Raw genomic sequence first — 14,734 nt, forward strand, 5'->3', positions numbered from 1 at the left:
CGTGTATTCCGATACACGTGTCAAAATGTTTTTAATTAAAAAAAAAACTAAATTCAGTTTTTTATTTAATTAAAATTTTTATTTAATTATTTAATTGTATTTTTAATTAAAATAAAAATACAATTAAAAAATTAAATAAAAATTTTAATTAAATAAAAAACTGAATTTAGTTTTTTTTTAAAAAAAAATAAATTTTTTATTGTTTTATAAAATTTATTTGGGTTAATTAAATTTTTTTTTGAATTTTTCAAATTTTGTAATTTTCGACCACAAATAACGCAGCATTTATTTTACCCAAAACCAACACGAAATCATACTACACAAACAAATAATTAATAACATATTCGTTAACAAGCAAATATTTACGAACAAAAAATAATTACACAAAATATCTACAAATCTGAAAGGCGTCTCTGCGAATCACGAGGTACCGTCCCAGGCGTGTTCTCGCCCACCGGCGATTGCTGCGCAATGAATGGTGTAGCGGGCGAAGGTGTAGCGACAGTGGAGTGCTGGCTCAGCTGTCGTCCAACAGGCGACAACGTACCAACCGTTGTCGAATTACCTGCAAATAATATAGACAATTAAAGTATATAATATTACTTGCAAAATTAAAGGGGTAATGAAAACAAATTGAAATTAATTTTGTCCTATACACAGTATAAACCATACCTGCAGATGCACTACCAACGGACGACGTACTACCTACGTGTGCAGGAGAAGACTGATTACCAACACATGGTGCTGGTACTGCCATGGAGGACATGAAGACCTCCATCTCTCGCAAGCGCTGCTCTATGCCGTCGAACTGTTGCACGCGCTGCTCCAAACGGTCATTCCTCGCTCGCTCAGCATGTAGCTCCGCTTGCATCTCTTCCATCTTCCGAGACTGTTCGGCCCAATCCCGAGACGTCCCCTGAGATGGTCCCCCCTGTGACCGAGGCCTATATGAAAAACATGTCCCTCGAACAGGTGTGACGTTCGGGCCAACCTGCCGAACCCTCCCTGCATACTCAGGCCTCCCAATCGCCTGTTCGTAAGCGTCGTTCGGTGCCCAACGCACCGTGTCTGCGGAGACGCTTTGCGTGGCGGCTGGATCACTGGCTAAACTCTGCGTCATCCTCTCCTGTACGTCGTCAACATGAAAAAGTCATATATTGAATAATGACATATCACACATAATTTAAAAATATTAGTAAACTAAATCAGTAGCATACGCATAAGACCCGTGTACGGTCGTTCAGGAAAGTGCCGTCCTTCTTTGTGTGGGTCTTCACGAACGACGCGGCGCGAGTGGGGGGCGTGCCAGATGTACATGCCTGTCGTCATGCAGTTGACATATATAACAAACAGATAGCGATAAAAATAGTTTAAAGAAAAAGAAAAAGAAAAACAATTACCAACAAATATTAAAAACATAAACATATATATTTAATTACCTCCTCGTGATTAAATCTGGCATAACTTTTAGATCCCGCACAATGGGGTAGGTCATTCCGCTCCCGCAACCTCTTCATCCGTTCAGAGGTTGCCTACGCATTGAACATGAAAGTAAACATGTAACAATTGACACACTTAAATTAAAACTAAAATTAAATGAACTGTTATTAAAAAATAGTTGACAATTTTTTGGCCTACATACGATTTTATGCTCTCTGCACCAATCTCTCAGCAGGAATTCTACATCTTCTGCATCATACTGCTCAAAAAATTTCTCCGGCATTCTCGCACGGATACTCTCGGGCGTGTCACCGTCTCCAATTCCTAGTTGGGTTTTGAACCTCGACTTCCACGAGCGGTGCTTACGTCCAATATCATTCCACGCCTCCTGTTGTGCCCTGCGCATGTCAACTGATACAGGTAGATAGAACTCCTCCTGCACATTTCAATCAAAGCATTATAGGTTTAAAAACTTCAACCTAAACATTAAGCTCAAGTTTAATTCAAATAAATAATTAAATTATATTCATAAACATACCATCAGTGCGTTCCACATTGCCTGCTTAATCTGCCTATTTACCCTCGCCCATTCGTCCCGCATGTGTATGTAGGACCCACTCCTGATCATCTTGCCCACTTCCCGCCGAAAACGATTGCAGGCTCGTCCTACAGGTTGTATAGCAGCATTGTACTGCAATACAACCTTCTTCCCCCTCGGGAGCACCCAGTTTCTCGCTGGGTCGTCAATCACCTCATAATAAATGGTCCCGTCTGGGTTGTACCCTAATGAAAAAATATATTCAACATTAATTTAATTGGTTAACATTAAATAACACACACACACATATATAAACAAAATGTAATCAAATAGTTATTTTTTTCCAAACCAAAAAAAATATTTTGGTAACATAATATGAGTTTTAAGGATGTCTACATATGTACTTACCCATCAACCGAATCTGCCCAGTCCCTATGTGCTGCGTCGCTGGGTCGCCTGCAACCTCCTCGCCAACCTCTCCGGCTGGTGGAGGATGCTGATCATCATCTGAATCCATACCCTGGGGGCTACCGGGGGCCAACTGATCGGTACCCAACATCGCAACGTCCTCCTCATGGGTAGTCTGGCTCCCCCCCACATCTGGCATCTGACTCTCACCGGAAAGCGGCATCTGACTCTCACCGGAAAGCGGCATCTGGCTCTCACCAGGTAACGGCATCTGCCTCTCTACTTGCCCCGGGCCCTGACTCGCCCCCGATGCTGGCATCTGTCTCGGCCCCAAAATCTGGCCCTGCATCGCCGCCTGTGCCGGTATCTGTCCCAACCCCACAGCCGGCATCTGCATCTCCCCGGTCTGTGACAGTGGAAATCTACAATCCTGCGTCTCACTATCAGGGTTACACGTCATAGGTCGACTATACGTATACGGAAAGTACGGCGCATAACCCTGTGACCCCACCCCCTCTTGCACCCACCATCGATAGGCGTTACCCGGTTGGGTGAACCCTAACTGAGATAATGTCGGCGGCTCCGACAATGGAGAGCTGCCAACTCCAGCTGTGCTGGTCTGCCCGTGATCTGACGTGGGCACGGCCACCATACCCGGCAACAATGGTCTATAAGCCCCGTCTGGGTGGGGTGGCCACGCCGCAGTATATACTGGCGTCGAATCAGTGGGCGTGGTCATGGGGGGCACGGGTGGGCGAGGTGCCCGATATGCATAAGGATGGCGTCCCTGGTCCATCAATACCTGCGAATAAATGTAGACAAATTAATTAGAATATTTTTTGTAATATATTTTTAATGAATATGCAAATTATACAACGAAATTTGCATATAATAATAGAAACCCTTATTCAGTTCAAGCGAATTGTACAAACAATTTATATATCAGTCAAGTGTGTTGAGTTCAAGCTAATTATACTCACAAGAAATACATCAATCATTGTATCACGGGAGCTTCAATCGGATCAATATCGGGCCTGTCGTACTCGAATTCATCATTCGTATCAGGTAGGTCATCAGTGGCTAGTACGAGCGGTACGCACTCATGGTAGGTTGTACCATCCTCATTACTCCCATCCCCCTGGCCAACGTCGTACACGTTGCGCGGTTTGGTCCTAACCGCACAAACCCAATTTGGGTTCCTTCCATCTTCGACGTAGAATACTTGATCCACCTGAGATGTAAGCACGTACGGCTCGTCCTGAATCAGTTCTCCCCTGTGGACGAGGTGATTGAAGTTGACAAACACTAGGCCATACTCGTCTATTGTGAATCCTCTTTCCGTCGTGGGGTCTGCCCAATTGCACTTAAATAGGACGTACGTAGTCCTGTCATAGTACTCGACCTCAACTATATCGGTTAACTGCCCGTAGTACGTTTCGCCTTCAACGGTAGGAACACATACGCCGCTGTTCTGAGTCCTCCTTCCCACATCATGGGCAAGCGTGCGAAACAATTTCCCATTTACCACGTACCTGTTGTACTTGACCGCTGTCTCCTTCAGCCCTCTACAACGCATAACCAAGTTGTGGCCCAATTCCTCCCTACGTTGATCGTCAAGGCCATCGACCTATGTTATAATTACAAATATTAAACACGTGTATTGGGTAATTATATTGAACCCGCATAACTTTATCCAACTTAAAAATTACAACTATTTCCTTACATATGCAGGGTACCATTCGCAGAACTGCTCATGATGTTCTGCTTCAATAAGAGCCTCCGTAATGCGACCTCTAGTGCATGATCGCCTAAGCGCGTCTTTGTGCATCCTACATTCAGCGTATACAATTATGTAGTAAAATCAATTAGATGCGTTATTCGAATTCTGTTAAATATATAAACACTACTTACGTCCGCAAATTGTGAAACTCTTCAGAGTTGAACACAATATAACGATGAATCTGGTGCATTATCAACCGGTTTAGGGTAACACGCGTGCCCGCCCCCTTGGATCCATCAGGATTCCTCTGAGGTCTGTTGTGGAATGTTGGTGCGTTATTCAGATACCTTGAACAGAACGTTACCAGCTCGGTCGCTATGTACCCCTCCGCAATGCACCCCTCAGGAGCCGCTTTATTGCGCACAGTAGACTTGAAATGCCCCAGACTCCTGGTGTACACACATACACGACAATTTAATTGTCGTCAATTATGGTTACATTTAAATCAAATTATATATTTACATATTACGCTGAATTTTACCTCTCCGCCGGGTACATCCATCTATACTGCACGGGTCCGCCGAGTCTACACTCGCGCACAAGATGCACGACCAAGTGGACCATGCTCGTAAAAAACCCTGGAGGGAATATCTGTTCTAGTTTGCACAAAGTGATACAGACGTCACCCTGCAGTCGGTCCATATCTTCTTGTGATAGCTTTGTTGAGCATATGCCTCTAAAAAATGCCGAAATCTCCACAAGAGGTCTAACAACTTTATCAGGCAATGACTTACGCAGTGCAATTGGAAGAAGCTGTTGCATCAGTATGTGGCTATCGTGGCTCTTCAACCCGGAAATTGTACGGTCCTTCAGCCGAACACATCGTGAAATGTTCGAGGCGTATCCGTCCGGGACCCTTACATTTCGAAGAACCTTCAGAAAACTTTCTTTGTCCTCTCTAGTCATGGTGTGACAGGCAGCGGGAATATACGTTTTACCATTGGCGGCCGTGAACGGATGCAACTTAGGTCTCAACCCCATTTCCTGCAAGTCCAGCCGAGCTGCCAAGTTGTCCTTCGTTTTCCCTTTTATATCCAAAATAGTGCCAAGTATATTGTCCATGACATTTTTCTCTATGTGCATAACATCAAGATTGTGCCGAAGCAAATTGTCTTCCCAATACGGCAATCTGAAAAATATACTTTTCTTCTTCCATATAACATCGGAACTCCCTGCACCCTTCTTCCGCTTCTTCCGTTTCTTCTTCTTACCCGCGGTCTCATCCCCAAACGCAACTCCGTCCAACTGTTGGAGAACCTCGTATCCGCATGGCACAATCGGGGCGCTGTCAAATTCTTCAGTACCGTCAAATGTCCTCCTGTTAAGCCGCCACAGATGTTCAGGCGGCAGATATCTCCTGTGCCCCATATAGCAAAATTTGCATCCGTTCTTTAAGCGTATAGAACGCGTCGATTGCATACAGCAAGGACATGCCTTCGCACCCCTGTTAGGCCAACCAGATAAATCTGCATACGCTGGAAAGTCGTTTATCGTCCACATCAACTGAGATCGCATAATAAAATTTTCCTTCTTTGAAGCATCAAATGTTCGTACCCCTACATTCCACAGTTCCAGCAACTCATCAATCAATGGCTGAAGGTAAACATCAATATCCATACCTGGTGAGCTCGGTCCAGGGATAACCATGGAAAGGATGAAGGACGACTGTTTCATGCACATCCAAGGTGGCAAATTGTACGGCACAAGCATTACGGGCCATGTGCTGTGGGATGTGCTCATGTTCCCAAATGGATTAAATCCATCTGCTGTCAAACCAAGCCGGACGTTCCTACTCTCTGCCATAAAATCTGGGTGTAAAATGTCAAACGATCTCCATGCCTCACCGTCGGCCGGGTGCCTCAATACGCCATCCCTAGTGCGGCTTTCTGCATGCCATCTCATATGGGGCGCAGTATGCTTAGACATGAATAACCTCTGCAACCGTGGGATGAGTGGAAACCACCTCAAGATCTTCACCGGGCGTTTTTTTCTCGCTGATATGATCTCACCATCATCATCTATATGTGTATCAGCCCTCCACTTAGACTCTCCACATACGGTACATGAATCTAATTCTTTATTGTCTTTCCAGAATAACATACAGTCATTACGGCACGCCGGAATCTTCTCATACCCCAGACCCATGCCACTTAGGAACTTTTTCGCCTCATACGTGTTATCTGGCAATGCCTCATCGCAAGGAGGCAACAACTGATTGATGAATTCGAGAATGTCTGAAAATATCTTGTTACTAATACCTCCAACGCACTTCAAGTTGTACATGTGTACAGTAGCACTCAATTTACTGTGCTTCGTACCAGGGTGAAGGGGCTTCTCGGCAGTCTTTAACAGCTCTTGGTACTTCAATGCGTCCCCGCACGAGGTATCTTCATCAACTTGTTGCGGAAGAGTACTGACGTCTTCAGGAACATCGTGCACGCCGAAGGCGTCACGCAACATGGCGTGCATGTTATCATCCTGTTCCACGGCGACACCCTCCTGTTCTGTGACATGATCACCATGTTCAGTGCTACGGTCAGCGGCCTCTGTGCCACTGTGATGACTCGAACACTGACCAGGAGTAGCGGAACCAGTCGTAGTCTCACCGTGCATATACCACAAATTGTATCCCGGATTCATCCCCCGACCTCCAGTCAGGTGGGCAAGAACGTACTCAGGAGTGTGACGCTGGTTATTTCGACAATACTTGCATGGGCAGTAAATTTTTCCATCGCCGGCCGTACAATTACTAACGGCAAATGCCACAAACGCCCTACACCCATCGTTATACCGTGTCGTACCCCTAGGTGTTGACATCCAAGACTTGTCCATGTTTATCTGTATAGGGTTAAGAGGACAAGACAAATCATACGGCTTACAGTATAAACGTGTACAAATATATTTCATTTTTTATTTTTAAGGGTTTAGGGTTAGGGTTATGGTTTGTTTTGAAAGTGTAGGATTATTTTATGTAGGGTTTTAGTTTTTTTTTAGAAAGTGTAAGTGTTTTTATTTTTTTTATTCTTTTAAAGGGTTTAGGGTTAGGGTTTGTTAGGGTTTAGGGTTAGGTTTTATTTGTTTCTTTAAAAGTGTAGGATTTTGTTTTTTTATTTTTAAGGGTTTAGTGTTAGGGTTTAAGGTTTAGGGTTAGGGTTTTTTTCCTAGAAAGTGTAGGAATTTTTTTTTTTTTTTTCGGTTTAGGGTTAGGGTATTTTTTTAGAAAGTGTATGTCAAAATGTTTTTAAGGTTTAGGGTTTAGGAGTTAGGGTTTAAGGTTTAGGGTTAGGATTTTTTTCCTAGAAAGTGTAGGATTTTTTTTTAGGGTTTAGGGTTAGGGTATTTTTTTTAGAAAGTGTAGGTTATTTTTTTTTTAGGGTTTAGGGTTTAGGATTTAGGGTTTGTTAGGGTTTAGGGTTTAGGGTTTAGGGTTTAGAGTTTACGGTTAGGGTTTGTTAGGGTCTAGGGTCTAGGGTTAGGGTTTAGGGTTGTAGGTAAAAATTTTTTTTTCAAGGGTTTAGGGTTTAGGATTTAGGGTTTTTTTTTTTTAAGCGATTAGGGTTTAGGGTTTAGGGTTTTAGGGTTTATGGTTTAGGGTTTAGGGTTTGTTAGGGTCTAGGGTTTAGGGTTTTAGGTTTTTTTTTTTTTTTAGGGTTTAGGGTTTAGGGTTTGTTAGGGTCTAGGGTCTAGGGTTAGGGTTTAGGGTTTTAGGTTTTTATTTTTTAAGGGTTTAGGGTTTAGGGTTTTAGGTAAATTTTTTTTTTTTTAAGGGTTTAGGGTTTACGATTTAGGGTTTTATTTTGGTTTAAAGCGATTAGGGTTTAGGGTTTAGGGTTTTAGGGTTTAGGGTTTGTTACGGTTTAGGGTTTAGGATTTAGGGTTTAGAGTTTACGGTTAGGGTTTGTTAGGGTCTAGGGTCTAGGGTTAGGGTTTAGGGTTTTAGGTTTTTTTTTTTTAAGCGATTAGGGTTTAGGGTTGTAGGTAAAATTTTTTTTTTCAAGGGTTTAGGGTTTAGGATTTAGGGTTTTTTTTTTTTAAGCGATTAGGGTTTAGGGTTTAGGGTTTTAGGGTTTATGGTTTAGGGTTTAGGGTTTGTTAGGGTCTAGGGTTTAGGGTTTTAGGTTTTTTTTTTTTTTTAGGGTTTAGGGTTTAGGGTTTGTTAGGGTCTAGGGTCTAGGGTTAGGGTTTAGGGTTTTAGGTTTTTTTTTTTTAAGCGATTAGGGTTTAGGGTTGTAGGTAAAATTTTTTTTTTCAAGGGTTTAGGGTTTAGGATTTAGGGTTTTTTTTTTTTTAAGCGATTAGGGTTTAGGGTTTAGGGTTTTAGGGTTTATGGTTTAGGGTTTAGGGTTTGTTAGGGTTTAGGGTTTTAGGTTTTTTTTTTTTAAGCGATTAGGGTTTAGGGTTTGTTAGGGTCTAGGGTCTAGGGTTAGGGTTTAGGGTTTTAGGTTTTTATTTTTTAAGGGTTTAGGGTTTAGGGTTTTAGGTAAATTTTTTTTTTTTTAAGGGTTTAGGGTTTACGATTTAGGGTTTTATTTTGGTTTAAAGCGATTAGGGTTTAGGGTTTAGGGTTTTAGGGTTTAGGGTTTGTTACGGTTTAGGGTTTAGGATTTAGGGTTTGTTAGGGTTTAGGGTTTAGGGTTTAGGGTTTAGAGTTTACGGTTAGGGTTTGTTAGGGTCTAGGGTCTAGGGTTAGGGTTTAGGGTTTTAGGTTTTTTTTCTTTTAAGCGATTAGGGTTTAGGGTTGTAGGTAAAAAAAAAAATTTCAAGGGTTTAGGGTTTAGGATTTAGGGTTTTTTTTTTTAAGCGATTAGGGTTTAGGGTTTAGGGTTTTAGGGTTTATGGTTTAGGGTTTAGGGTTTGTTAGGGTCTAGGGTTTAGGGTTTTAGGTTTTTATTTTTTAAGGGTTTAGGGTTTAGGGTTTTAGGTAAATTTTTTTTTTTTTAAGGGTTTAGGGTTTACGATTTAGGGTTTTATTTTGGTTTAAAGCGATTAGGGTTTAGGGTTTAGGGTTTTAGGGTTTAGGGTTTGTTACGGTTTAGGGTTTAGGATTTAGGGTTTGTTAGGGTTTAGGGTTTAGGGTTTAGGGTTTAGAGTTTACGGTTAGGGTTTGTTAGGGTCTAGGGTCTAGGGTTAGGGTTTAGGGTTTTAGGTTTTTTTTTTTTTAAGCGATTAGGGTTTAGGGTTGTAGGTAAAAAAAAAAATTTCAAGGGTTTAGGGTTTAGGATTTAGGGTTTTTTTTTTTAAGCGATTAGGGTTTAGGGTTTAGGGTTTTAGGGTTTATGGTTTAGGGTTTAGGGTTTGTTAGGGTCTAGGGTTTAGGGTTTTAGGTTTTTTTTTTTTTTAGGGTTTAGGGTTTGTTAGGGTCTAGGGTCTAGGGTTAGGGTTTAGGGTTTTAGGTTTTTATTTTTTAAGGGTTTAGGGTTTAGGGTTTTAGGTAAATTTTTTTTTTTTAAGGGTTTAGGGTTTACGATTTAGGGTTTTATTTTGGTTTAAAGCGATTAGGGTTTAGGGTTTTAGGGTTTGTTACGGTTTAGGGTTTAGGGTTAAGAGTTTTTTTTAAGAAAGTGTAGGAATCTTTTTTTGTAAGGATTTAGGATTAGGGTTTAGGGTTTTCGTTGTTTTTTTCGAAAGTGTAGTAAGTTTTTATTTTTTTTAAAGGGTTTAGGGTTTTATTTTATTCTTTTTATAAGAGTTTAGGGTTTGTTAGGGTTTAGGGTTTAGCAGTTTAGGTTTTTTTTAGAAAGTGTAGGATTTTTTTGTAGGGCTTAGGGTTTAGGGTTTAGGGTAAGGGTTTTTTTTTAGAACGTATAGGATTCAAAGTTTATTTAAGGGTTTATTATTGTGTTGGTTTTATGGTTATGATTTTAGGATATAAAGTTTATATATGCATATGAGAGAAATTTTAGTATTTTTTTTTTGAGTTTTTTTATCCGAAGATACCAAATTCTTCTTATAAATATGTAGTCTCTTCACATGAATAGTTAACGTTAAAAATGGAAGATAAAAAACAAATTCGTCGCAATTGATGATTTATGACGTTTGTTTTAAGGTTTTTTTTACGAATATGATTGTAAATGGTGGACAGTGGAATATTTGTTTTTTTGTTTTTTTTTTCCCGAAAATACCACAATTTATATATATTAGTAGCACAATTTATTTTCCCCACAATTTATATATATTCATAGCACAATATGTTGATTATAATTTTGTATTTTAATTTTACTTTGCCATTATTGCTCACGATCATATTTTTATAAAATTAAGATGATAGCGGATATTTTTTCTTTTTGCCACTTCATAAAAATACCAAAATTCACAATAGCACATTAAATCCATAGTAGCACACTAAAATATATCTCAAATATCCTCACATCAAGAGTTTTTTTTAAAAAAAAATTAAATATAATCACCAATAAATTCCATATTTCCATATTCCATATTTTCCATATTTCCACCAACTAGACAATGATTCAGTAATAAAAAAATCAGTAATAAAAAATCTGCAAGTATATATTCCATATTTGCACAAACTAGACAATGAAAAAAATTATACAAATATCACAAAAAAAATTAATAAAATATACAAACTTATAGCAAAAAATTGAAAACAAAAATAAAAATAACTCACAGTGATTTTTGTAGTGCAAGCTTGTACGTGTACCTGGAATTTTTGACAGAAAAAAAAAAAAAAAAAAAAAAAAAAAAAAAAATTAAAGCTCAAAATGTTAGATATGCACTGTAAACCGAGAGAGACAGAGAGAGAGAGAGAGAGAGAGATTGAGAAGATGAGTGAGAGTGAGAGGCCGGAAGTGGAGGGAATACCTTGAACGGACGCGAGGGCTGTGCAGTGGCGGGGGACAGTGGCGAGAGCTGAGAGAGAGAGAGAGCTAGAGAGAGAGAGAGAGAGAGAGAGAGAGAGGGCCGGTACTGGACAGTACTGGCCGGCCGGAACGGGAGGTGAGAGAGCTAGGGAGAGCGAGAGAGAGGGAGGGTCGCCGGAATGGGCTGTCGTCGCCGGCCAGAGCTCGACGGAGAGAGAGAGAGAGAGAGAGAGAGAGAGAGAGAGAGAGATAGAGTGAGAGAGAGAGAGAGAATTACGTAAGAAATGGGTAGCTTCCTCTGGAAGCTACCCATTTCTTTTATATAAATTAAATATAAAATTTTGAATTTAAAATATATTTAAAAAGTATATAATTTGAATAATATATAATTTAAATATAATTTATATCCTAAGATTGGCCAGGTGGCGCGCGGGAGAACTCCCGCGCAGTACCTGGCCAATCAATTGGACACGTGTACGTAGTACACGTGCCCAATTGGGGACGTGTATGTAAATACACGTCTCCAAATGTCATTTTTTTTATTTTTTTTTAATATATTATATATATATATTTAATATATTATATATATTTTATATAAACCCATGCAACCCATAACGTGTATGCACTGCATGTACTGCATGTACACATTGCTAAACCCTAAGACCTAAAACTAAAACATAAACTATAAATTAAAACTAAATATAAACCCTAAATTTAAATCATGACACTAAGTATAAGTATATATACTATACTACCATAACCCTAAGTATATGTACTATATATTATTTTGTATTTAAATACACGTCCCGAAATGTATTTGCATGCATAAAAAAAAAAAAAATATATATATATATATATATATATATATATATATATATATATATATATAATTTAACCACATAAAAAAAAAATATAAACCCATGCAGCCTGAAATGTATATACCGTACATATAGCTAAATAAAAAATAAAAACTAAAATCTAACCATAAAATTAAACTCTAACCCTAAGTGCATAGACTATATATAGCTATAAACTACAATCCTAATTAATGGTACGTATTGTATATAGTCATAAACCCTAACCCTAATCCTCGTGATTTAAAATATATATTTAAAAGTATACAATAATAACACATGAAAAATATATTGACATTATTATTCATAAAATGTAAAATCAATTAAATCATAACCCATAGCTTTAAGTGTATATATTATATATACCTATACAACATAAAACCCTAACCCTAAGTGTATATACTATATATAGCGATAAACCTTAACCCTAAGTATATACTATATATAGCTATAAACCCTAACCCTAAGTGTATATAATATATATAGCGATAAACCCTAACCCTAAGTATGTATACTATATATAGCTATAAATCATAAGTTTAAGTGTATATACTATATATATCGGTTTTATTTAATTTTGAACTGCTCATGATTTAATATATATATATATATATATTTAAAAGTGTACAATAATGAAACGTGAAAAATATATTGACATTATTATTCATTAAACGTAAAATCAATTAAATTATAATTCATAGCCCTAAGTGTATATATTATATATACCTATAAACCCTAAAACCCAAACCGTAAGTGTATATACTATATATATCGATAAACCATAATCCTAAGTATATATACTATATATAGGTATAAACCCTAGCCCTAAGTGTATATACTATATATAGCTATAAACCCTAACCCTAAGGGTATGTACTATATATAGCCATAAACCCTAAATGTATATATGTACTATATGAGGGACTAAACTATAAGTATTTAATTCATTATGTAGCGCAGAATTCTAAAAATAATTGCAATTACTATATATAGCCATAAATAAAAAGGTTACTGTATATAATTTCTAAACCGTTTACATGCATGCATATCTATATATATAGTATTAATTATAGGTTTTTTAACTTTGTTATGTTTAAATTTTTTTTTTTTGTTTCTAAACGTAGATGGTGTACAAAACTGAACCCTAATTTGAACTATTTGGTTTAATTAGATATATAGCACCAAATTTGGTTAATTATGTATATAGTACAATATAGTATACTATATACATATAAATAAAGAACCTAAAAAGTATAAATTTCAAATATAAAATTTACATATAGCATATACTTTTCAAACTTAATTTTATGTGTATAAGTTATGTACACCGTATTTTCAAAGATTTGTATGATTAATAAGATAATGAGTTTAATTTTTTTTTTTAATTTTAAAAAATTAATACAACACTGATTTTTTTTTTAATGTTTATTTTGGCAAAAAATACCAATTTGCCACGTGTAAAAATACACGTGTGCAAGTGGACACGAGTATAAAATACTCGTGTCAAACTGGACACGTGTCTTAATACACGTGTGCAAGTGGACACGAGTATAAAATACTCGTGTCAAACTGGACACGTGTCTTATTACACGTGTCCAGTTCGACACGAGTATTTTATACTCGTGTCCACTTGCACACGTGTAATAAGACACGTGTCCAGTTTGACACGAGTATTTTATACTCGTGTCCACTTGCACACGCGTATAAAATACACGTGTCCAATTGGACACGTGTATTTCATACGCGTGTCCATTTTTGACGCTTCCACAATTTGACACGTGTCACTAGTGACACGTGTCAAATTTGACGCGTGTCTACAGTAACGGGTACTGTAGACACGTGTCAAACTGCAGCTATTTTTGTAGTGACACTATACCCTCCATCTACCAAAAGGTTCGGCCCGCTCACATAATTTGCATCGTCACTCACTAAGTAGAGTGCCGCCCGTGCAACACCATCTGCCCTGGGAATTTGTCCCTTCAGAGTTCATATTGCCAACCTCACTCATTGCCATTTCAATTTTGGGCACATCGATCAGCTTCACTGACACCTGGCGACGTCGCACTCACGACAGCATAAGGTGACACACAATTGACTCTTATACGTACCGTATTGGCCAATCGCTGTAGCAGCGCTTGTAGTGAACAGTATGCAGCCTTTGTCACGTGGTATCATCACCCTTGCGGCGTGTTTGGCGCCTAGGAAACCTCCAACCAAGTTAACGCCAACAATTCGCTCTAGATCTGATTTCGTGCTTTCCAGCATATTCATAATGGGGTTGCCCACGATACCTGCGTTGTTATACATTATATCAAGGTGTCCATATTTGGCAACGGTGGTGTCAATAAGCTTACAGACGTCGTCTTCATTTGACACGTCGCAATGGATGTAGCTGACATTTTATATATCCAAGCTTATTCGCGATGGCTTGTCCTGTTTTATCTTGAATGTCGGCAATCACAACCTTGGCGCCGTTTTCATGGAAGAGGTGCACGTACAGCACTTGCTCCTCCAGTGATAATTGCCACTTTGCCATCCAGCCTAAACATGGAAAATGTGTTAGAAAAAGAAGACGTGGAATTTCGAAAGTAAAGAAAGTACTAGAGTAAAAAATTGTATGGAGAATGGGTGATTTGGACAACAAGGCAAATGTGAATCTGCCTTTCAAACAAATAATGGCTCAATTTTGTCATCATCGTACAATACTAGAAATCAGTATTTTATAGAACTATAAGCGCATATTATTACGAGTAATGTTTCTTACACAATTCTCTCACAACTTTTGCACAACTCTAACTACTTTTTGTTATGATCAACCATTGAATTTGTTTTCCAACATGTGAGTCCTAAATATTCAATGGCTGATTTTAAAAAAAAAGTTGTTAGAGTTGTGTAA

The 14,734-nt window shown here is 38.5% G+C and overlaps 1 protein-coding gene and 1 pseudogene across 1 annotated transcript; both read right to left on the bottom strand.

Moving 5' to 3' along the window:
• Positions 1 to 269: 269 nt before the first annotated feature.
• On the bottom strand, positions 270 to 3,388 carry LOC133873532 (uncharacterized). Its single transcript, XM_062311246.1, has 8 exons — positions 3,367 to 3,388; positions 2,387 to 3,188; positions 1,979 to 2,223; positions 1,643 to 1,876; positions 1,440 to 1,532; positions 1,218 to 1,319; positions 673 to 1,126; positions 270 to 565 (listed from the first exon to the last, which is right to left on the bottom strand). Exons 1-8 carry the CDS (start codon positions 3,382 to 3,384, stop codon positions 393 to 395), a joined length of 2,121 nt encoding a protein of 706 aa, XP_062167230.1. The 5' UTR covers positions 3,385 to 3,388; the 3' UTR covers positions 270 to 392.
• A 7,181-nt stretch (positions 3,389 to 10,569) lies between these two features.
• LOC133872660 (tropinone reductase-like 1) lies at positions 10,570 to 14,387 on the bottom strand (annotated as a pseudogene).
• Between the last annotated feature and the right edge of the window lie 347 nt (positions 14,388 to 14,734).

Source organism: Alnus glutinosa, chromosome 7, assembly GCF_958979055.1.
Source record: "Alnus glutinosa chromosome 7, dhAlnGlut1.1, whole genome shotgun sequence".
Lineage (NCBI taxonomy): Eukaryota > Viridiplantae > Streptophyta > Magnoliopsida > Fagales > Betulaceae > Alnus > Alnus glutinosa.